The sequence below is a fragment of the Spinacia oleracea genome, chromosome 3, assembly GCF_020520425.1.
Source record: "Spinacia oleracea cultivar Varoflay chromosome 3, BTI_SOV_V1, whole genome shotgun sequence".
In the NCBI taxonomy this organism is placed as follows: domain Eukaryota; kingdom Viridiplantae; phylum Streptophyta; class Magnoliopsida; order Caryophyllales; family Amaranthaceae; genus Spinacia; species Spinacia oleracea.
The window spans coordinates 158,240,859-158,266,169 of record NC_079489.1 but is presented as its reverse complement, the minus strand read 5'-3'; the positions used below and the strand labels follow the sequence as shown (position 1 = coordinate 158,266,169).

General features: G+C 36.8%; 1 protein-coding gene and 1 pseudogene across 2 annotated transcripts; both read right to left on the bottom strand.

The window, feature by feature from the left end:
• Window positions 1–2,127: 2,127 nt before the first annotated feature.
• On the bottom strand, window positions 2,128–8,547 carry LOC110775105 (protein trichome birefringence-like 4). 2 transcript variants are annotated; one of them, XM_021979712.2, is made up of 5 exons: window positions 7,986–8,540; window positions 5,259–5,418; window positions 4,426–4,607; window positions 3,903–4,061; window positions 2,128–2,608 (listed from the first exon to the last, which is right to left on the bottom strand). In XM_021979712.2, the coding sequence occupies exons 1-5, from the start codon at window positions 8,399–8,401 to the stop codon at window positions 2,281–2,283; spliced, it is 1,245 nt and encodes a 414-aa protein (XP_021835404.1). In that variant the 5' UTR covers window positions 8,402–8,540; the 3' UTR covers window positions 2,128–2,280. The 2 variants fall into 2 exon arrangements, with proteins under 2 accessions (XP_021835404.1, XP_021835405.1); XM_021979713.2 differs by lacking the exon at window positions 2,128–2,608 and adding an exon at window positions 2,628–3,028 and having other exon boundaries at window positions 7,986–8,547.
• Window positions 8,548–11,502: 2,955 nt separating this feature from the next.
• Window positions 11,503–24,744, bottom strand: LOC110775104 (anthocyanidin 3-O-glucosyltransferase 5-like; annotated as a pseudogene).
• Window positions 24,745–25,311: the final 567 nt, after the last annotated feature.

The window sequence follows — 25,311 nt, the reverse complement described above, 5'->3', positions numbered from 1 at the left end:
TATACAATAAAAAGACACAAACTACTGCTTATAGTTTTCCAAAAAATATGATGACTATAAAGTTATATTAGGAGACACTCCTCGCATTTCTGAGTTGTATATGTGTTTTAAAATGTACCAAAACAAAAGGCCAAAGAAAAACAAGCAAAAAATGGTACAAAAAACTACTCCATACGTTCCAAAATTATGTTATAATTTCTATTTTTCACGTTTGACAATGCATATTTTGTATCATTTATCTCTAATTGTACATAGACAAAAATTACAAAAATTTGATATTATACTCATTGAGACGAATCAAACCAAAAACCCCCCACATGGATATGTTTTATATTATGTCTTAGAAAAAATTTAAAAGATTCTCCACAATTGTGAACAGTGTTAAAATTCTAAACTGGAACATCATTATGGAACATACTTCATCCTACAACCGTTTCAGAAAGTTCTTTATAATTACTATTTGCACGGACTCCAATGCAATATTTAACTTCTTATATATCTAATTTCGTACATGAAAAAATTATAAAAAGTTGATATTCTGAAAATATATACCGAGACCAATCTAACAAGATCTTACATGTAACGTTTTGATGTATATGTTAGGTTATGATACATATGACAATTCATAAATCATGCGGAAAAACCCATTAAGCCAGGAATACATATTATTTACACATAATCATATAGCATAATTTAGATGCATACTCTTTGTTGCGTGCCTTCCCTAGCTGCGCCCGAACCGAACAAGAACAAGTATTTAGGACTCCAAGTGTCGTCCCTCCGTAGATAGTCCACAGCACGTCCGGATCCGCCTTAAGATTGACCAACTAGAATCGCCCTTAAGGTACTATTATTTTCGGCTAAATGGGCAAGAGTTATGGCTGATTTTTCTGCTTAAAAATCCTAGTTTTGAATACTTGAAAACTTATGTATAAATAATGACCCCTAGGCCCTTATTTATAGAGGTATGGAAAAGGAATTGTAATCCTACTAGGATGTGGATTTGTTAATTAGAACTTTATTAGGACTCTAAATAACAAAGCAATTCTAATAAGATTAGGATTTTAATCTTCGCACGAATCCCAATAGAATTAGGATTTCCGGCATACGCATCGCACAAGCCGTGCACCCGCGCAGGCCTTGCGGCCCACGACAAGCGCACAGCCCATGTGCGGTGCTGCGTGCGCGCGCGCGCCCTTGGCTGGGCCTGGCCTTGCGCTGGGCCTGGTCGAGGCGTGCGTTGCGTGCGGCTCGCTGGGCGATGGCCTGGCTTCGTGCTGGGCCTTCGTCTAGCGGGCCTCGTCCGATGCTAATTCGTACGATACGCTTCCGATTAAATTCCCGATTCCGGAATTCATTTCCGATACGAACAACATTTAATATTTCCGATTCCGGAATTAATTTCCGTTTCGAACAAATATTTAATATTTCCGTTTCCGGAATTATTTTCCGATTCCGATAATATTTCCGTTTCTGACAATATTTCCGTTTCCGGCAATATTTCCGATTCCGGCAATATTTCCATTTCCGATAATATTTTCCGATACGTACCATGTTTCCGTTTCCGGCAACATCTACGACTTGGATAATATTTATATTTCCGATACGATCCATATTTCCGTTTCCGGCAATATCATCGTTTCCGGAGTATTCATTTCTTGCCTGTGACGATCTCAGCTCCCACTGAAACCAAGATCCGTCGATTCCGAATATCCATAGATGGAGTATTTAATGCCATTAAATACTTGATCCGTTTACGTACTATTTGTGTGACCCTACGGGTTCAGTCAAGAGTAAGCTGTGGATTAATATCATTAATTCCACATGAACTGAAGCGGCCTCTAGCTAGGCATTCAGCTCACTTGATCTCACTGAATTATTAACTTGTTAATTAATACTGAACCGCATTTATTAGACTTAACATAGAATGCATACTTGGACCAAGGGCATTATTTCCTTCAGTATATAATAGTGATAATTTACGGTCAAAATATTCATACTTTGGACACATATTTCAAAGCGTAAAGAACTTTCAGAAGCGTAGGAAGTAGTAATTAAGGGCTCGTTCGGTATCACTGTCAGTTTTCAGTTTTTGGTTTTTTGGTTCTGTAAGTCATATGAATTAGATTGAATCAGAAACCAAAAAATAGTAATATCTATAGTAATTATGTTGATTTTGAAATCTGACAACAAAATCTGGAAACTACTTTGTATGGTTTTCGATTTTTGGTTTTTAGTTTTTTGAAAAACAGAAAACAAAAATATGATACCGAACGGGACCTAACTTGTCATGTTGGCCCCTTTTGAGGAGAATAACAAAGAGGCATACAAAAATTGGTTCCAAGAATCTGGAATTCCAGGAAGACACCAATGACTACAATCTTGTATCCCTCCTCGCCTCAACTTGCCACCGCGGTACCAAGATGGATGACCATCTTTTCTATAAGCAGTCGATTTGGTAATGTTCAAATAAATTACTGGTGTTTTCATCTCTGAAATTACTGTTTCAAGAGTTTGCATTAACCATGAATATGGCTTTAACAACTTCTCATCTGTTATTGGTGTGATTTCGTTATTACAAGTCCCTTTTGTATCCCAATCTCCTCCCCTGTATACAAAAAAAACAAATCACAAATTCTTATTTACAAGTGTTGTAACGATGTTTATTGTATACTGAAGTAAAAGTTAACTCAAAATGCTTAAGGCTCTGTTCGGCAAAATTAGCGGCCAGAGGTGAATAGTAGCGGGTAACGGTTAGCTGTCAAAATAACAACTAACTGATATGTGTGTTCGGTAAAAGTAGCGGTTGATATTCTAAAATAAAATAAAAGGTAGAATATTATTTAAAACTTTATTATAAGGTTGTCAAAAGTTACCCGTTACCTTAAAAGCTACTAATTTTAACGTTTGACAAAAGTTACCCAAACGCTACCTCTACCGCTACCATGAATATGGATTTAACAACTTCTCATATGTTATTGGTTCGATTTCGTTATGACAAGTCCCTTTTGTGTCCCAATCTCCTCCCCTATATACATCAAATTTATCATACATGCAGAAATAAATCACAAATTCTTATTTACAAGTGGTGTAACGAGATTTATTGTATACTGGAGTAAAGTTAACTCAAAATTCTTAAAATTAAGTTACCCTAAAATGCTCTGATACCAAGATAAATATTGTTTAAAGCTCTGATACCAAGATAAATATTGTTTAAAGTTTAATTTCCTGTCCTTCTCATTGATAAGCGTCAAATATATATATTATATAGTTTCCTAATCTCACTAGAAAACATATAAGGAAGTAAACTATAACGTGAACTCTAATACTAAGTAATGTAGTATACTCTAATACTAAGTAATGTAGTATGATAGAATTATAACTTCCTAATTCTATCTCAACACTTTAACAAATTCTCATCTGTTATTGGTGTGATTTCGTTATGACAAGTCCCTTCTGTATCCCAATCTCATCCCCTATATATACATCAAATTTTATCAGAAAAAAACAAATCACAAAATTTTATTTATAAGTGGTGTAACGATATTTATTGTATACTGAAGTAAAAATTAATCAGAATGCTTAAAAGTTACCCTTATATATGTAAAAGTTATTTACTACGTATTTTTTTGTGATAATTTTTTTCATTTTAATAAAATTATTTCTTTAAAATTACTAATAATGTATAAAATTATTCATTTAGCCCTTTAAAATGTTTATCAATCAATTTTTTCATATTATTGAAACATATTAAATGTTATAAAAAAAACTAGGTAAAAGTTATAAAAAATGGGTAAAAATTATCATGGTTGTGCATACAAGACCTTTTGAAAACAAATTAATACTCGTAGGACATTCGAAATTCTAAGAATTTTATTGAAGTTAAAGCATTTCTTAATTACCTGAAATGAGTATTAGCATAACCTCTATAAAAGACTTGGGTTTTGGTAGTGTTAACATTTGTGTCAACCCATTTTGCCCAAGTTTTTAATGCTTTGGTGTATGCTACTCCCACGGTCATGTTGCTGTGTACAACATCACCCTCCTGGTAAAAATTCTTCCTGCGCGCAAAAAAAGAAAAAAACTAATTTACATATTCTCCCTGCAACAAAATAATAATAATAATAATAATAATAATAATAATAATAATAATAATAATAATAATGTGAATATAATTAAATTGAATTGAATTGAATTGAGTTGAAATCAAATTAACTGAAATAAAGTTAAATTATCTGAATTAAAATTAAGTTGATTAATGTTCATAAATAATAGTTAAATTCAACTAAACAGAAATTAAATTAATTGAACTGAATTTTCCTGAAAATAAGGCATTATAATTCCAAAAGAACAAGGTCTTATCTGTCTCAAAGTACAACTCTAAAATGCTTTATTATGGGATGGAGGGAGTAATTTCATTCATACCCGTTTTCAGACTTGTTAGGATTCCACCAATGACCCGTATTGAAGATGAGAAAATCGGCGTCGCGGTACTTTGAGATTGTAGCTTCCATAGTGTCAAGCCTCAATGTTCCTTTCTTATTTGGAAGTCTATGTTCTTGGACTAGGAAGGGTGCTATGATTAGTGATATGCTACAATTATAATCCTAACACCATGACAAAAATTAACACCAATCAAGATTTAGGAAAAGTCAAATCGCGACAGAAATTAACACCATCAAGATTCAGGAAAAAACAAATCACGACAAAAATGAACACCAATCAAGATTAAGGAACCGTCAAATCACGATATTCTCCCTCTAATTTACGATATAAGTCACGTTAATCCTTTTACATTTTAAGATCCAATTTACTAGTACTATTACATATCGACCACGTAAATTCATACGAAGTACTGTATTATATACGACATTCCTTATGTAATAGTACTAGTAAATTTTTCTTTGATTTTAAGTGATGATAAAGGTCGCAAGTTGCGATAACATTTAGTTGTAGCAATCTTATGTGTTGGAGTTTAATTGGTACATATAGAAGACACGTAGACTATGCGTCATCAGAATATTTTTACTATCAATGCAATATTTTTACTATGAAAATACTCCGTATGTAAATAAGGTAGTCGATATGAAGAAGAAAACAAATTAGAATATTAAGATTTTTCTACTTTTTTTGTAACATGTAGAATAGGTTATATAAATTAAATATTTTAGTTTCCGATTTAAATCATGACACATAAGCATGTCATGTCATCATTTTCGTATCCAAAATAATGCAAGAATTACGTATAAAAGATTTACCTTGAAATAATAGTTATAAAATGAGCCATCTCTATAGCTTTGCCCTTCAAATTCCATCAAATGACATATCAAAGATTGGCACATATTCCTGCTTAGTGAATCTCCCACAAATACTAATCTCTTCCCTCTTAACATCTCCATCATCTTCTTTGCATCAAACCTAGTTAAATAATTAGCAAAAATTCAATTATCTGCTAATTTAATTAATTTAAAATAAGAACAATAAAAAATAATAATAAATAATCTACTTTCTCTGTTGTCATAAACATTTACCAAAAGATTACTTAATTTTAGTTACTTACTTTCAAAGATAAGTTCAACGAAGGTTATTTTACATTTATTGATATAAAATCATCAGATTTATTCGGAATCTTTTTTTTTTTCTTCCATTTTCTGTTTTCTGAAAAATTAAAAATAGAAAAACCATAATCGTTATCAGTTTTTCTATTGCCAGATTTCAAAATCAACGTGATTGCTATATGTATGACATTTTATGTTCTTGATTCGATATACTACCTCCGTTCCTAAATAAGTGTCACTTTTCCATTTTTTGCGTTCCCTTATAAGTGTCACATTTCTATTTTTGAACATGTACTTTTCCCACTTTTTCATACACTTTTCACACTTTTCCATATACTTTTCCCACTTTTCTATAAATCATAATTACTTTTACTTACACATTCTACACTTCTCCACTTTTCAATCCCCACATACACTTTTATTTGTACTTTGTTCAATTAAACAATTATCTACTTTATCCTTTCCAAAAAAAAAACATTCTCAATCATTAACTCTTACACACTTTACAATTTTCTTAAGCACCGTGCCGAGGCCCAAAAGTGACACTTATTTAGGAACGGAGGGAGTAAATCATGTTACTTTCAAAATCATTAAACCGAAACCTGACAATCCTAACTAGACCTGTCAAACGGGTCGGTCGGGTTGTAAAAATTTACTTTCGGGTTCGGGTTGAATCGGGTCGGTCAATTTCGGGTTCGGGTTTACAAATGCTTGTTCAAGACCCAGAACTTTCGGGTTCGGGTCGACCCAACGGGTTGAGAGATTTTAAAACGCGCATTATATTTTCATTAATTTAGGTGAAAAATATACAAAATATTGGCACAAGTTAACAAATTTTCCTACGAAAGTTTATATTTTGTCAAATTCAATCATAAAATGGCGTATAATTCAAATTAAAATCATATTACACAGAACAATAGTAAAAACAACGTGTCTTTTATGCTTAAATTTTCTCATAATCTCATTTATTACTATAAATACAATGATTTTCAATCGGTCGGGTCTAAAACGGGTTCGGTCGGGTTTTGAACCATTCCTTTTCGGGTTGTTCGGGTTCGGATAAAATCGGGTTACGGGTCACAAAATCTTGTTCAGGACCCAGTAATTTCGGGTCGGGTTCGGGTCGGTTTTCGGGTCGGGTCGATTTTTGACAGCTCTAATCCTAACCCATTAATATTGTTATTATTTCATGTATTATGTGTTTTTAAAAACTAAAAAAATTATGGAAACCACAAAAATTAGAGCTCGTTCGATATCACAGCCAATTTTCAGTTTTTGATTTTTTTGGGTTTTATAAGTCATATGTTTTATATTAAATCATGAACTAATTAAAAATTAAGAGCAACTCTAATGGTTGGCTAATTCATTTTATAGCTTAGAATGCCACCTCAGCTTTTTTAAGCTATACAATTTTTAGCTATTTGTTGTTCCATTGGTTGGCTATTGCTCACTTACTCCCTCCTGTGTTTTTTAGGAGTCACATGTTGACTGACACAAGTATTAAAAAAACATAGTTGAATTTGATATAATAATGAGTAGTTGACAATAAAAATAAAACAAAAAACAAGTGTGGTGTAAAAATTACCAAAAATGAAAATGTTTTATGATTTAAGTGGACTCATAAGAAATTAAAAAAATAAATAAACAATTGGTGAGTAGGTGTAAGAGTTACCAAAAATGGAATTGTGACTCCTAAAAAATACGTCCGAAAATAGAATTGTGACTGCTAAATGAGTATTATTTTATTTTATTTTACGTTTTCAAGCAAAATATGTGCATGCCTATTTTTCAAGCTAATTAGCTCTACAAAGATATTTTACTAAACAAAGCTAATTTAGGAAATGTGCAACAATGATCTAGCTATTAGCTTAACATTTTTAATATTTGCAAGCTAGTCAATTTTCTCAACCATTGGAGTTGCTCTAATCATACTTACAATAATCATGTTAATTTTGAAAACTGAAAACTACTTTCATATTGTGGGTTTTAACTAAACTGGAAACAAAAATCGATACTGAACAAACTCTTATTAGTTTCCAGTTTTTTATTATCAGTTTTCAAGATCAATATGATTACTATATGACTATTTTCAGTTCATGACTATTTTCAGTTCACGACTCAATTTAAATAATTTGACTTTTCAAATTAAATCATAAATCCAAAAATTAAAAACAAGCAATGATTTCATTTATGGAAAGAAAAAGGAAGAAATTACAAAAATCAATACCGAACAAACGTACTCTTATTAGTTTCCAGTTTTTTATTATCAGTTTTCAAGATTAATATGATTACTATATGTATGACTATTTTCAGTTCACGACTCAATTTAAATAATTTGACTTTTCAAATTAAATCATAAATCCAAAAATTAAAAACCAACAATGATTTCATTTATGGAAAGAAAAAAGGAAGAAATTAAGAGTATACCTTGGAATGTCACACCCATAAGGTTGCCATCTATACTTCAAATAACCAAGATCATGGCGGCCATTGTTGAAGCAACTGAATTGGTGGTCGACGTACGGGCACGACGACGGGCCGTAAACCGGGTACGATTCGTCGTAAACCCATCTTCCATCAAAGATGTCACAATTAGTTGTATGAATTTTCTTATTTGAAGGTGTATAATCAACATTACTACTACTATTATTAGCAAAAGAGTTTGTAGTGTTTGAGAATGGGGAGAAAAATTGGAAACTCAATGTTGATAATAATGTGTTAGTTGTTGATGGGTAATTAATTAAGATTAGAAGAGATGAAATTAAGAGAAAACATGTTGAGATTAATGTGGTTGTTTTTGATGGGAGATGTTTAGAGATTGAAATGTTTTGTAATCTTAACATTGTTTTGTGAACTAATTAAATGAAAAATATGTATATATTAAGTGAAAAATAGCCAATCAAAATATTTTATATTGGTTCTCTAAGCACGTATTATTGTAATATAAAAATACATATGTGATGGAAAATGGTGGGATGATGGTGGACTTTTGGACATGGCGGCTAATTGGGAGAAAAAAAATTGAAAAAATCGAATTTGCATATCATTGATGCTAATGGCAAACAAGTAATAACATCCTATCTTGTAGGGCGATTAAGGTGTTTAGGGCCCGGGGTACGCTCTTAGGGACGGCTGATCTCTTGCGATTTAAGGTCTCGTTTGTGAACGAGTAATTTCTTAGAAAACTACCACGTGCGTGACGTTAGAGCTGTGAAATATACAGAGTAGTAAACATCAAAAGGAAAATTTGAAGGGAAAAAAAACCAAATTGATGGATAAAATGAGGGATGACATATGACATCTAATCCACTACGGGTTCGCTTTTTAAGTACATAGGTATATATGGTCCATATGGGTTACGTTCTTCGAAATGAAATCCGCTTCTGTAATGCAGCATGGGATCCAGGTGCGTTTTTCATTCGTAAGGTTTCTTGATCGACGGTTCTTCCAGCACACTCCCTGGCTTCGTCTGCCCGGTGTAGGCGGGTTTTTCTTCGGCATCGTTTTTAAGGTTTTTCTAGTTTTGTTTGGTTTTTAGTCCTCTTATCAAAAAAAATAATACTACGTAGTAATACTGATAATACTTCATCCGTTCCTTAAACATAACACTATGTTGACTTTACGCTTCCGAACACACAACTTTGACTCTTAATCTCTCGAATTATGCATAATTAAAAATCATAAAAAAATAATATTTAGAAATTTGGAAAGTATATATATTGAAACGAATCTAACAAGATCCTAAATGATTACATATTTTCTTACGTATATATTACAAAAGATGGTCAAAGACATAACGTTAATAGTGTAAAAGTCTAATATGGTGTAATATTTGTGGAATAGATGAAGTAACACTCTTGTGAAACTATATAAAAACTACTCATACTAATCATGTACATGTGATCAAATAGATTATATAATACGGTGTCAGATATCAACGTGAACACGTAATATCATGATCATGCATTGACCTAATAAATTGATTGTCATAACGTATACTGTTGTGAAAACGTGAATAAAACTATCACAATAATTGATAACAACCCGATTAGAGATGGTAATATAATTCAGCACAAATCCGATTCGATTAAACGAAAAAAAAAAAAAAAAAAAAAAACTAATTTCGAATCCGAAGAAACTGAAAATCCGATTGTACGAGGTGAAGTTTGTGTAAAGTCCGACAAATTCAACTCGAATCCGATTACCTCATCAATAAGGGTGATGATAAAAGCTATAAAACTCGTAAGTTGCGATAACATTTAGTTGTCGCATTCCTATGTATCGGATTCTAAAAGGTACACATAGGCGCCACGTAGGCAATGCGTCATCAAAATATTTTTATTATCAATGCAATATTTTTACTATGAAAATATGCTTCACCTACCTAGTAAGGCTAGCATATTACTCCGTAGTTACTATTCTGTTGACATATTTTGACTTTTGTCCCTTTCACTTACTCGATCAAACTATTTTTTGTCATATTTTATACTTAATAAGAAATTATTCATGTACATGTAAGATGTTGTTACGTTAGATTCATCTGATTGTATTTTAAAAAAGTTACTATTTGATAATTAAAAGTAATAATAAAAAACTTCAAGGCCCTTGAATATAAGAGATTATTTAATGTTTTTCATGAAACTAATTTAGTAATGATTTGTCCCCTCAAAAAATAAATAAATAATGATTTCGATTTTCCAGGTTTAGCCACAAGCATAGTGGGACGATTATTTCTTAAACATTCATTTCACCGATTTAGAAAGCACATCCTCAAAGAGTCAAAGATAACTCAGCAAAAGAATTTGTATTTATAATGACAACATAATAATAAGGTCAAAAATTCCGTCGTAAAATGCTTTTACGACGGGGTTATAACCAAACAAATACGGGAACAACCGTCGCAAATATCTTTTATGACAGGTTAACGACGAAATTTCCATTAATGACGGCCTCCTTTTATGACGAGTTCGCGACAAAAAAATCTCGTCATTAATCAACGATTATTGGTCTTTAGCGACAGAAATTGTACCATTAACGATGTGAAATCCCGTCGTCGAAGGCCAATAATCATTGATTATCCGTCATAAAAGGGGGGTCGTTGTTGATGGAAAATTTCGTCGTTAACCCGTAACCTACGGTTCATTTTAACAAATCCTAAAAATTAAGTTTGATTCAAACTATTTATTTATTTTAGACAATTTCAAACTATAAATTAATGTAACGTAAACTATGCAACATGCAGAACCAGCTAGCTAGTTGCCTACTTGCCTAATTAAGTTGCGTTGGCTCTTTGTTCTTTGGGAAATTCCCATTAGTACACTTGTACTATTGACTTCTGCCAACGATACACTCAATAAAAATTGACTTGCCAATAATACACCTATAATGTTATTACGATAAACTTTTCCATTAGATATTTTCACTATAGTTAACCATTGGTTAAAAAATAAAATGAAGAAAACATAACACTTTAATTTGAAACAGAACCCTAAAACATCTTCCTCCTCTTTGTTCCTTTCTTCTTCCTTTATCATCTAAAAACCTAAATAAAACTGAACACAGTCTACACTTAAATCTGAAAGCTACTGAAAAGGCGGCAAAAGTCGCTGAATTTGTAGTAGCAATAGCAAGAGCAGCAGACAACACACCTAAAACGTTAGGTCCATATATAAAGGGGAAGACACAACAAGAGAATCACAACAAGTGAACTCTCAAATTAGTACTCAACCGACACAATCCCAACCAAAAATCTAATTTTATGGTTAATTGAGACTTTATTTTTGTAAAACATAACACACATTTTTGCTGGATTTTTTTGCTAAATGTTGTCAAGTACGTACTCCTAAACAGCTTGTGTACTAACAAGGAAAATGTGAGATTTACTTATTTTTATTTTTTTAAGTTTTAACCCAGTTAACCACATTTAAATATTTAATGGAATAAGTCATGGTAATAAGGAAGTCGATACCTTAAGTGTACCATTGGTAATTATAATTAAAAATAAGTGTATCATTAGCAGAAGCCAATAGTACAAGTGTACTAATGGGAATTTCCCTTGTTCTTTTAACCTCTTCTCACAATTATTAGCCACCTATTCAAATGACTTCCAAGTTGACCCTTCTATAGTGTAAGCCTTTATGGCATTTTCTTGCACTTCTTTGACTCTAACTCTCATCTTAACCCCATCATCATCTTCAATAATCTTGGTTATCATCTCCATTATTTCCTCTCTACCCACAACCCCTTTCGTTGGCAACACCTTCGGTCGTATCGCCACCCCGAGGTCCTCCTCGACCAACGTCGCGTTCATGTTCTGCTGTGCGTACAGAGGCCATGCTATCATAGGCACGCCGTTGACCAGACTCTCAAAGGTCGAGTTCCAACCACACTGTGACAGAAACCCTCCAACTGACGGGTGGTCTAATATCTCGGTTTGTGGGGATCGACCACATGGTGATCACCTTACCCGAGTTGCGGGTCCGGGTCATGAACCCGGGAGGCAAGTATTGGGTTATGGTTTGATCTTGACCGTGAAGGAAATAATGCCCTTGGTCCAAGTATGCATTCTATGTTAAGTCTAATAAATGCGGTTCAGTATTAATTAACAAGTTAATAATTCAGTGAGATCAAGTGAGCTGAATGCCTAGCTAGAGGCCGCTTCAGTTCAAGTGGAATTAATGATATTAATCCACAGCTTACTCTTGACTGAACCCGTAGGGTCACACAAATAGTACGTAAACGGATCAAGTATTTAATGGCTTTAAATACTCCATCTATGAATATTCGGAACCGACGGATCTTGGTTTCAGTGGGAGCTAAGATCGTCACAGGCAAGAAATGAATACTCCGGAAACGATGATATTGCCGGAAACGGAAATATGGATCGTATCGGAAATACAAATATTATCCAAGTCGTAGATGTTGCCGGAAACGGAAACATGGTACGTATCGGAAAATATTATCGGAAATGGAAATATTGCCAGAATCGGAAATATTGCCGGAAACGGAAATATTGTCAGAATCGGAAATATTACCGGAATCGGAAAATAATTCCGGAAACGGAAATATTAAATATTTGTTCGAAACGGAAATTAATTCCGGAATCGGAAATATTAAATATTGTTCGTATCGGAAATGAATTCCGGAATCGGAAAATTTAATCGGAAGCGCATCGTACGAATAAGCATCGGACGAGGCCTGCCGGACGAGGCCCAGCACGAAGCCAGGCCATCGCCCAGCAAGCCAAGCGCGCCGCACAAACAGCCACGCCAGGCCCAGCGCAAGGCCAGGCCCAGCAGGCTGCGCAGCGCGCACAGCGCGCACAGCACGCGCAGCGCGCAGCGCGCGCGGGCGCTGCGTGCGCGGGCGCTGCGTGGGCTGCTGCTCGCGCGCACGCATGGGGCCCATCGTGGCAGCCGTGCGTGTGTGTGCAAGTGTTTGTGTTCGTGCACGTTTCCTAAAACATGCAGAGTTCGGTTAATGATTAAATTCCTAATTCTATTTGATAAATTAATTAAATTAGAGTTCTTGTAGGATTCTAGGTTTAATTAATTTGTATCTGAATAGGATTTCGATTCCCTTTCCATACCCCTATAAATATGAGGCTAGGGCTCACAATTTATAACAAGTTTCAAAGTATTCAAAAGTGAGTTTTTGAGAGAAAATTAAAACACACATCTTGCTCATAAAGTGCCGAAATTTTCTAGTACCTTAAGGGCGATTCTAGTTGGTCAATCTTAAGGCGGATCCGGACGTGCTGTGGACTATCTACGGAGGGACGACACTTGGAGTCCTAAAGACTTGTTCTTGTTCGGTTCGGGCGCAGCTAGGGAGGGCACGCAACAAAGAGTATGCATCTAAATTATGCTATATGATTATGTGTAAATAATATGTTGTCCTGGGTTAATGGTTGTTTCCGCATGATCTATGTAATGTCATATGTATCATAACCTAACAGTGGTATCACGAGCCCCTTATTATTTTCATAATCTAAATTGCATGAACATGGTTAAATATTACAAATTTGCAAGAATTAAAAGGGGTGATTAATTTTCGTAATTGTTAATTAATTGCAAATTGCGTTTATTTAATTATACGTACGCAGTTTTTCGGCAGTTTCTTCGTTACTCATCCGAATTGAGTGATTTTTGTGTCAATTCCGCATGTAAAAGGCATTCTAAAATTTTGACAAAAATAATTTTTTTCTGCCGAACCCAGAATTCTCAAATTCGAAGCCTAACTATGACTTTTCGAAGGTTTTAGTTTTTCGAATGCAAAATTTCGTAAATTTAAGATGTTAAATTAAATATTTGCGATTCTTGTTGATAAATCTTGAATTTTTGATTGACCTACTGCATATGTTTAACAAGTTTGAATGCCTAGTCTTGTTAATTATGCAATCTAATTTGTAATTATGATTAATTTGTTGAAAATTAGAATAATTTAGAATTAATTTGATTTTCATAATTAATTGTAATTTAATTAGAAACCTATGATTAAAAACCACCATAAAAATTGTAAATTTATGATAAATTTTAAATTTTTATGACCTAGACTTGAATCCATAACAATCGGAAATCAATTGGATAATAAATTTTCGATTTTTCGCCCTAAAATTATGAAATTAATATTATTTATTAATTTGTCATTAATTTTAAATATAAATTTTAAATTTTTATGCGATTCGTTAATAAAACTTGCACGCACGAAGCAATGGACGCTTCGTGTTACCCTTAAGGGGTGTTGTATAATGCGGGCATGCGACGACGAGCAAGGGAGCTCGTCGCCCGTGCGGCACGAATGCAATGAGCAAGGGCGTAGTGCACGAGCACAAGGCAGCAGCCCTGCCTTGTGTCGTGTGCCACGAGCAATGGACGAATGGGCATGGGCGAAGGGCGAGCCAAGGCAGTCGCGTGTGGGCAGCAAGCGAGCTGCGCCACAACGCGCGCTGCCTCGCACAAGAGCGCGCAGCCTCGCGCGCAGCGAGCGCAAGCTCGCGTGCCACGAGCGCTGCGCCCAGCATTGCTCGCGCGCACAGCGAACGATGTCGCCCGCCCAGCGAGCGATGTCGCGCGCCCAGCGAGCGATGGCTCGCGCGCCCAGCGAGCGATGTCGCGCGCCCAGCGAGTGATGGCTCGCGCGCCCAGCGAGCGATGTCGCGCGCCCAGCGAGCGATGTCGCGCGCCCAGCGAGCGATGTCGCGCGCCCAGCGAGCGATGTCGCGCGCGCACTGCGAGCGATAGCTCGCGTGCGATGAACGCTGGCGCGCGCAGCGAGCACCAATGCGTGCGGAGGCTTGCGATGGGGATGCAGCAGCTATGCGACGAGCGCATGGGCTGCGCGCACATGGCCAGCAATGGCTGTGTGCGTGCGGCCCATGGGCGTGCAACGCGTAGGGTGTTTGCGTTACGATTAAAGATCGTTTTGAATGTTTAATTTGAAAATTTCAGTTCACGTAATTTTAATTAATTTTAAAATTAATAATTTAAATTATTTTCTTGGATTTTAATTTTGAATATTGTAATTATAATAAATTTTATTTATTCTAATTATTTTACTAAAATTAAAATCATGAATTAATTTAAATACGACTGAATTAAATTAAACTTTTGGATTCAATTATAAATTGATATGAGCTTTAAATTTTAATTAAATTTGTATGTTTCCGGTTGGACTAGAAATACATTTTTATGTTTAAAATTAGTAAAGCATATAAATTTATTGGTTTAAGTGGGAGCGTTTTTTAGTCATAAACTCTTGATTAGGTCTACAAATCCTTAAGGTTAAAACAACTTGATTAGAATTAATAAGGACTGAATAATTGGTAGATTATTGGTGCCCTTGATTAATTGCTGCAAATGTTTACGTGATGCATAATGTGTTTTACTAACCAGCTATGTGGGCCATTCATGATAATGAATGGGTGAATGGTATATATTGTATATGTACTGTTTTGCAGGTTATGAAGTGACTAGTATGGCCCAAATAGGATAGAAAATATGGTCTGCGTACCATTAATTTGAATGTAATTGGTCTAAAGTACCAAAGTTGTTTTTCAATTCAAATATGGTCTGCGAACCATCAAATAGTTGTAATTAGTTATAGCTTATCCTATTTGAAGAAAATGGTGCCTCCCACGGAGATTTTCAAGACGGACTTTGAAGTCAAAGCTTCAAGATGAAGTCGGGCCATACTAGATCACAAATATCTTATGCATGTTTTAAGTTATTTATTGCTTTTAAATATGTCTTAAAATGCATGAGATCAAAAGCTTGATTATGTTGCATGATTAAGGATTTTAGTTCACTTAAAATCTAACCAACATAGTAAGAGCCTTAAGTTCCAAACTTAAAAATTGAGTTAAAAGGTGCCATGCCAAAATATACACTTGCTTGGATATCCTTTACATCAATCTAGTAATAGTTTTCGCTCAGCGAGGTGTTACTTATTGGTCCTAAAGGGGCAAGGTACACAAATAATTGTGAGTACATGTTAGTTTTGGTGAAACTCAACGATATAAGTAAGGAGTCCTTTTATGTCGTGGCAAATTCGATAGGTTTACCTAATAAGTTCTTAGACGTACCTATCAACCAAGAATAGTTTCTAGACTATTAGCAAAAGGCTTTTGCTTACCTAAGATGTTCTAGGATTAAGTCGACAAACTGTGCTTAGTTCTTCAATGATTTTAGGATCTTGGAATCATTTTATTCACACCTGTCGGAACACATAATTTGAATAAAATGCTTAATAAACATTGAATTATGCATGTATGCTAGAATTTAAGTTTATTAAGAGAAACTGTGAATGGTTATTTATTTGTTTATTCTTTTCAATTGTAGTTTTTAATATGGCAAACAACAATTCATTCAACATTCGATCAATTCTCGAAAGGGAGAAGTTGAACGGGAAAAACTTCCTTGACTGGCAAAGGAACTTGCAAATAGTTCTTATGCAGGAAGAAAAGGAGTATGTCCTAGATGAGGCGATGCCCGAAGCTGCAGGCGACGGGGTCACTCAGGCAGCCCTCAATCGTTGGATTGATGCCAACAAGGATGTGAAATGTCTAATGCTCGCCACCATGAGTGCGGATCTGCAGAAAACGTTCATCAACTCAGATGCTTTCACAATCATCAGTGAGTTGAAGAACATGTTCCAAGATCTGGCTCGAGTCGAAAGATTCGAGACTCATAGGCAAATTCTTGAGACCAAGCTTAAGAAAGGCGAGCCCGTAAGTCCACATGTTCTCAAAATGATTGGACTCATTGAGAATATGAGTCGGCTGGATCAGCAATTTTCTCAGGAAATGGCTATAGACACCATCCTCCATTCTCTTCATAGCGGGTATGATCAGTTCAAACTGAACTACAGTATGAATAGTCTGGACAAAACGCTCACTGAGCTTCACGGTATGCTGAAGACCGCTGAAAAGACGCTCAAAAGTGATAAGCAGGATGTGCTTATGGTGCGTGGGGGCAAGTTCAAGAAATCTGGAAAGAAGAGGAATGCTAAGAAAGGTGGCAACAAGGCCAGCCCAACTAAGCAAACTGGCGCCAAATCTGCAAAGAGGAAGGTCAGTCAACCCACTTCTGAATCCGAATGCTTCTACTGCAAGAAGAAGGGGCATTGGAAGAGAGATTGCTTGAAGCTAAAGGAAGATCAGAAGAACGGAACAGTCGTTCCATCTTCAGGTATTTTCGTTATAGACTGTATACTTGCTAATTCAACTTCTTGGGTATTAGATACAGGTTGTGGCTCACACTTATGTTCCAATCCACAGGGACTAAGAAGAAGTAGAAAGTTAAGCAAGGGTGAAGTCGACCTACGAGTGGGAAATGGAGCACGGATTGCTGCATTAGCCGTAGGAACTTACTATTTGTCGTTGCCCTCCGGGCTAGTTTTGGAACTGGAAGAATGTTTCCATGTTCCAAGTCTTACTAAAAACATCATTTCAGTTTTTTGCTTAGATGCTAAGGGATTTTCCTTTTTAATAAAAGACAATAGTTGTTCGTTTTATTTTAAAGAGATGTTTTATGGATCTTCTAGATTAGTCAATGGACTTTATTTATTAGATCACGACAAACAAGTATATAACATAAATACCAAAAAGGCCAAAAAGGATGATTCAGATCTCACCTATCTGTGGCATTGTCGATTAGGCCATATAAACTTGAAACGCTTAGAAAGACTTCAAAAGGAAGGAATTCTAGAGCCATTTGACTTAGAGGATTATGGTAAATGCGAATCATGTTTACTTGGCAAAATGACAAAGCAACCTTTCTCTAAAGTTGGAGAAAGAGCAAATGAACTATTGGGTTTAATCCATACAGATGTATGTGGACCAATGAGTACAAATGCTAGAGGTGGTTTCAGCTACTTTATCACTTTCACTGATGACTTCAGTAGGTATGGTTATGTCTACCTAATGAAGCATAAGTCTGAATTCTTTGACAAATTCAAGGAATTTCAGAGTGAAGTAGAGAATCAATTAGGCAAGAAGATTAAGGCACTGCGGTCTGATAGAGGCGGTGAATATCTGAGCTATGAATTTGATGACCATCTGAAAGAATGTGGAATTCTATCAGAATTGACTCCTCCTGGAACACCACAATGGAACGGTGTGTCGGAACGGAGGAACAGAACCTTGCTAGACATGGTCAGGTCAATGATGGGTCAGGCCGAACTTCCATTAGAATTTTGGGGACATGCACTAAATACAGCTGCACTCACTATAAATAGAGCTCCGTCTAAAGCTGTCGAAAAGACTCCATATGAATTATGGTTTGGAAAGCCTCCAAATGTGTCTTTTCTTAAGATTTGGGGATGTGAAGTATACGTCAAACGATTAATTTCAGAGAAACTTCATCCAAAATCTGACAAATGTATCCTTGTGGGCTATCCAAAGGAAACAAAGGGGTATTACTTCTACAATACATCTGAGAACAGGGTGTTTGTTGCTCGAGATGGTGTCTTTTTGGAGAAGGATCACATTTCCAAAATGACAGTGGGAGAAAAGTAGACCTCGAAGAAATTCGAGTCGAACAACAAACTCTAGAGAATGCTCAAGATGACATTCAGGATGAAACTCAGAGATCTTTAGAAGAATCTGGTGAGAATCATGGTCAATCTAGAAATGTTACCCCGCGTAGATCGCAAAGATATAGATCTCAACCGGAAAGGTACTTAGGTATTTTGACGAACGAGAGCTATGACGTTCTATTACTTGAAAGTGATGAACCTGCGACTTACAAACAAGCTATGACGAGCCCTAGCTCTAAGCAATGGCAAGAAGCCATGCAATCTGAATTAGACTCCATGTCTGAAAACCAAGTATGGGATTTGGTCGATTTGCCAGATGGCTACCAAGCCATTGGAAGCAAATGGGTTTTCAAACTGAAAAAGGACAAGGATGGGAAGCTTGAAGTTTTCAAAGCTAGATTGGTCGCAAAAGGTTACAGGCAAGTCCACGGTGTGGATTACGATGAAACCTTTTCACCAGTTGCAATGCTAAAGTCTATTCGAATAATGTTAGCAATCGCTGCATATTACGATTACGAAATATGGCAGATGGATGTCAAAACTGCTTTCTTAAACGGCGTTTTAACAGAAACTGTGTTTATGACACAGCCTGAAGGTTTTGAGGATCCAAAGAATGCTAAAAAGGTATGCAAGCTAAAGAAGTCAATCTACGGATTGAAGCAGGCATCCAGGAGCTGGAATATACGTTTTGATGAAGCAGTCAGTGACTTTGGTTTCATCAAGAACGCGGACGAATCTTGTGTATACAAGAAGGTCAGTGGGAGCAAAATTGCTTTCCTAGTATTATATGTCGACGACATATTGCTTATCGGAAATGACATTCCTATGTTGAACTCTGTCAAGATTTGGCTTGGGAAATGTTTTTCGATGAAGGATCTAGGAGAAGCACAGTACATATTGGGCATCAAGATTTACAGAGATAGATCTAAAAAGATGATTGGACTTAGTCAAAGCACTTATATCAATAAGGTGCTTGATAGGTTCAAGATGGCGGACTCCAAGCGAGGCTACCTACCCATGTCTCATGGAATGACTCTAAGCAAGACTCAGTGCCCAAAAACACTTGATGAGCGTAGACGAATGAATGGGATTCCATATGCATCATTGATTGGTTCAATAATGTATGCTATGATATGTACACGCCCGGATGTTGCGTACGCACTCAGTGCTACGAGCAGATACCAGTCAGACCCAGGAGAGGCGCATTGGACTGCTGCCAAGAATACTCTGAAGTACCTGAAAAGGCACAAAGATGACTTCCTGGTCTATGGTGGAGATGATGAATTAATTGTTAAAGGCTATACGGACGCAAGTTTCCAAACCGACAAAGATGATTTTAGATCACAGTCTGGGTTTGTCTTCTGCCTCAACGGAGGAGCAGTAAGCTGGAAAAGTGCTAAGCAAAGCACCATTGCGGATTCTACAACTGAAGCGGAGTACATTGCTGCACATGAAGCAGCAAAGGAAGCTATATGGCTAAGGAATTTCATAGGAGAACTTGGTGTAGTCCCCTCCATTAAAGGACCAATAGCCCTGTATTGTGATAATAACGGAGCTATTGCACAGGCAAAAGAGCCTAGACACCACCAGAGAGTCAAGCATGTACTTTGTAGATTTCACCTTCTACGAGAGTTCGTTGAAAGAAAAGAAATCGAGATAAGCAAAATTGGAACTGATGACAACATATCAGATCCATTAACTAAACCTCTGCCGCAGGCGAAGCACAACTCGCACACTGCAGCTATGGGAATCAAGCATATTGGAGAATGGCTTTGATGTCTCTGTTTAATGTTTTAAAGTTTTAGAGTTTAAATCTTTGTAAAACATTATTGGTTAATCATTCACAATAAATGAAATGAATTCATTTTTCATTTAATTTATGGTTTATTAAATGATGAGTCCCTTCAATTTGACGATATATTCGAGATAGACTGTCAGGACCAGTCCTGTGACTAAGAAATGTCTATCAAGTGAACTTGAATGTCAAAGGTTGAAAATGGTCCCTAATCGAAGTTTTCTATAAAATTGGACGCATAGAAAACGTTAGACGATTAGAATGCAAGATGACTAGTAGTTCTGTTTCTTGAACTATGTGGACATGGCAATGTCATAATCATTTGCATAGATACTTACTTTGGGAAGACTAGTATCGGACAAGACCTATGAAACTTTACTGTAAGAGATGAAAATCTGTCATGAGTAAATTTCATTAAATTATTAGACACGAAATCCTCAATACCTGAGTGATTTGAGATTACTTGTTTGAGAACTGGTTGCTTTGACGTTGACCAACCGTCGCACCGTAAAAGGAGGCTATAAAGGCAACGCTCAGGTAATCACCTATCAAACGAAGTCTAATCTCAAGATCGCAAGATTGGGATTGTCCTCCCATAAATCGGGATGAGATGCTTAAAAGTTGTACAAGGCCACTCGGAGAGCTAGAAACTGTGAAATGCATGGCCGTGCTCGGATGAATCATAGGCTATGATTATCTGTTTATTTGATCAGTTGAACTCTGAAACCGAGGAACACCTCTGGACGTAATAAGGATGACAACTCTTACCTTATGTTCAAGAGCAAGCATCGAGCGACAAAGGAATTAGGAAATGCACACTTGTCCCTAAGGACAAGTGGGAGACTGAAGGAAATAATGCCCTTGGTCCAAGTATGCATTCTATGTTAAGTCTAATAAATGCGGTTCAGTATTAATTAACAAGTTAATAATTCAGTGAGATCAAGTGAGCTGAATGCCTAGCTAGAGGCCGCTTCAGTTCAAGTGGAATTAATGATATTAATCCACAGCTTACTCTTGACTGAACCCGTAGGGTCACACAAATAGTACGTAAACGGATCAAGTATTTAATGGCATTAAATACTCCATCTATGAATATTCGGAACCGACGGATCTTGGTTTCAGTGGGAGCTAAGATCGTCACAGGCAAGAAATGAATACTCCGGAAACGATGATATTGCCGGAAACGGAAATATGGATCGTATCGGAAATACAAATATTATCCAAGTCGTAGATGTTGCCGGAAACGGAAACATGGTACGTATCGGAAAATATTATCGGAAATGGAAATATTGCCAGAATCGAAAATATTGCCGGAAACGGAAATATTGTCAGAATCGGAAATATTACCGGAATCGGAAAATAATTCCGGAAACGGAAATATTAAATATTTGTTCGAAACGGAAATTAATTCCGGAATCGGAAATATTAAATATTGTTCGTATCGGAAATGAATTCCGGAATCGGAAAATTTAATCGGAAGCGCATCGTACGAATAAGCATCGGACGAGGCCTGCCGGACGAGGCCCAGCACGAAGCCAGGCCATCGCCCAGCAAGCCAAGCGCGCCGCACAAACAGCCACGCCAGGCCCAGCGCAAGGCCAGGCCCAGCAGGCTGCGCAGCGCGCACAGCGCGCACAGCACGCGCAGCGCGCAGCGCGCGCGGGCGCTGCGTGGGCTGCTGCTCGCGCGCACGCATGGGGCCCATCGTGGCAGCCGTGCGTGTGTGTGCAAGTGTTTGTGTTCGTGCACGTTTCCTAAAACATGCAGAGTTCGGTTAATGATTAAATTCCTAATTCTATTTGATAAATTAATTAAATTAGAGTTCTTGTAGGATTCTAGGTTTAATTAATTTGTATCTGAATAGGATTTCGATTCCCTTTCCATACCCCTATAAATATGAGGCTAGGGCTCACAATTTATAACAAGTTTCAAAGTATTCAAAAGTGAGTTTTTGAGAGAAAATTAAAACACACATCTTGCTCATAAAGTGCCGAAATTTTCTAGTACCTTAAGGGCGATTCTAGTTGGTCAATCTTAAGGCGGATCCGGACGTGCTGTGGACTATCTACGGAGGGACGACACTTGGAGTCCTAAAGACTTGTTCTTGTTCGGTTCGGGCGCAGCTAGGGAGGGCACGCAACAAAGAGTATGCATCTAAATTATGCTATATGATTATGTGTAAATAATATGTTGTCCTGGGTTAATGGTTGTTTCCGCATGATCTATGTAATGTCATATGTATCATAACCTAACAGACCGTCCATTGTATGGACGAAGGCCCCAGCTACATCATGTTCAATTGGTGGACGTAACACCCAAATAAATCTTTGTTGACTCATCTCTAAACCCCAAGCTAACTCCATGGTTTGTTGACTTGACAAGGTGCCCCCACTTCCAAAGGAGACATAGATGACCGAGTCTTTAGGTTGCTCATCTAGCCACTCTAATAACTCACCCCCCAAACACTCCGGTCTAACCGGCTGGACTAACGGTTCGACCGGATAGACCGACTTATTAAATATCTGCCTTAATATTTTATTATTTTTCAAGGAAAACAGTGTTTTAGGCTCCAACTGTTCCCAAGTATTGACTAGCACCCCGTCAGTTGTCCCTATATCAAGAGCAATACTGACGTAGACATCGTAGGCCCTATTTCCCCTTCAGTGTTTTAGCTTGTTACAATGGCGCTGAAGATTACGATTTTAGCATGACAATCGAGTTTGACCTACCCTAATTAATTGCAGGTCCACCTTTTAAATGTAATAGTAGATTGCTTATTCATGAATAAAAAGATAAAGGTCAATAATAGAAAAATAACCAAATCACCGGAAGAAACCAAAGGGAAAGTCTTTTGTAAATGGCATAATGATTTCACACACTATACTTCTAAATGTCTTTATTTTAGAAATCATATGCAGGATGCCATATACAAGGAAGAAGTCATGTTTTCCAACAATGAAGGAAACCAAGCCAACACAGTCGAGCTCGAACAAGAACATTATGCTTTTGTACATGATTCTATTGATAATAATGTGTGTGTTATGGTTGACCTTGAATTCCCCGTGTACATAGAAAATCAATGATATTGCAGCGGCTAATGAAATGTTCTGATAGGTTGGTGGATGAAAAGATTTTCATCATGGCTAAACTTGCGGATGATGAAGGGTTCAAAGAAATGTGTAGATGACACATGACTCCGGCTCACACTACCCACAGAAGTCATGCATTTAGGGGGTTTGTAGCCAACACTACAAGAAATTTTACTATTAACGACGGGAAATCCCGTCGCGAAAGGCCAATAATCGTTGATTAACGACGGGATTTCCTGTCGCGAACCCGTCATAAAAGAGGGCCGTCGTTAATAGAAATCCCGTCGTAAATTCGTCGTAAACCCGTCGTAAAAGACATTTGCGACGGTTATTCCCGTCATTGTTTGGTTGTTAGCCCCGTCGCAAAAGGCTTTTGCGACGGGATTTTCGACCCGTCGTAATTAGGTTGTCGTTAAAGATACAAATTCTTGTAGTGCAAACAGTTGGAAAGTAACAAGATCAAGCTCTCTCTTGAAGAGAGTCAGTCTTTGAAGATTGAGGAGTTCCTAGTTCAACGCCAAAAGACAATAGACAGAGGCAAAGAACTGGAGTTGAAAGAGAGCCAAAACTTTTAAAGAGGTGTTAGTTTTCTTACCTCTGCAAGTAGCCGCAATGGAGGAACTAAAGAGGTTGAACCAAAGTCATAGCCCCATCTAATTAACGGTGCTTAATAAAACTAGCACTAATAAAATTTTAAAGAGGTTGAACAAAATCTTCAGGAATACTAAAATCAGTAACTTACACACTAACACTTGACTTTAATTAATAAATCCTCATTGGCTCAACATGATTAAGTTAGCATAAGAGCTATGCCATAAGGCATAATTTAAACCTTGCCTAACTTCTTTAATATGTTTGTAATTAAGAGTACAAGATATGATTAACTTTACTTGACATTCACGTAATGAAGAGTACGCAACAAGATTACTAACATGCTTGTAATTAAGAGCACAAACATATTGTAAGACTTGACATTATTGTAGTTAAAAATACAACATGTATTCACTTGATAGCATGCATGTAATTAAAAGTTAGGGATGTCAGTGGGGCGGGTTTCCTGGGAGACCCGCCCCGCATCCGCCCCAAGTAGGCGGGAATGGAGGTAGGTTTGGCGGGTGATGGGGCGGGGATGGGTATAAAAATCGTACCCTCCATAGGTGATGGGGCGGGTGTGGATTTTGTGTTGAACCCGACCCATTCCCGTGCGCCCCACCCCATCCCCGCCTGCCCCGCCCCATCCCCACTCTCCCCGCTTCATACCTGTCATGGGTACGTGATGGGGTAAGTGTGGATTTATTTGCATGTCTAGGTGATAATATTATTTTAGGTGAGATTTTTAAGTTTTTTGTTTGGATTTTTTTGTTATGACGGTATTTTTTTCGATTATATATGTTACTTTAGTCATAAGGTATGTTTTTTCTTCTAAAGTTAACTTTCATTACTCTGTATGTATGACAAATGTTTACTAAATAAGAAAATTTTGGCGGGTATTGTCGTGGGTATAAAAAGGGGATGGATATCCAGTTGAGTGGTGGGGATGGATTTTAGTTTATACCCGTTGGGGCGGGGATGGGGATGAATTTTGTACCCGCCATGGGTGATGGGGTAGGGATGGGAATGAAAATTTTAGGTGGGGATGGGGATGGAGGTACCTACATCCGCATCCGCCCCGCCCTATTAAAAGTACATACGTAAAATAATTCGACTAATCATGCTTGATATTTAATTCTAAATCTTAAACCTTTACTTCCTTCACTAAATCTTAAACCTTTACTTCCTTCACTAAATCTTACACATCAAAGTATGCAAGATATTAAACTTTAAGTGCAATTTA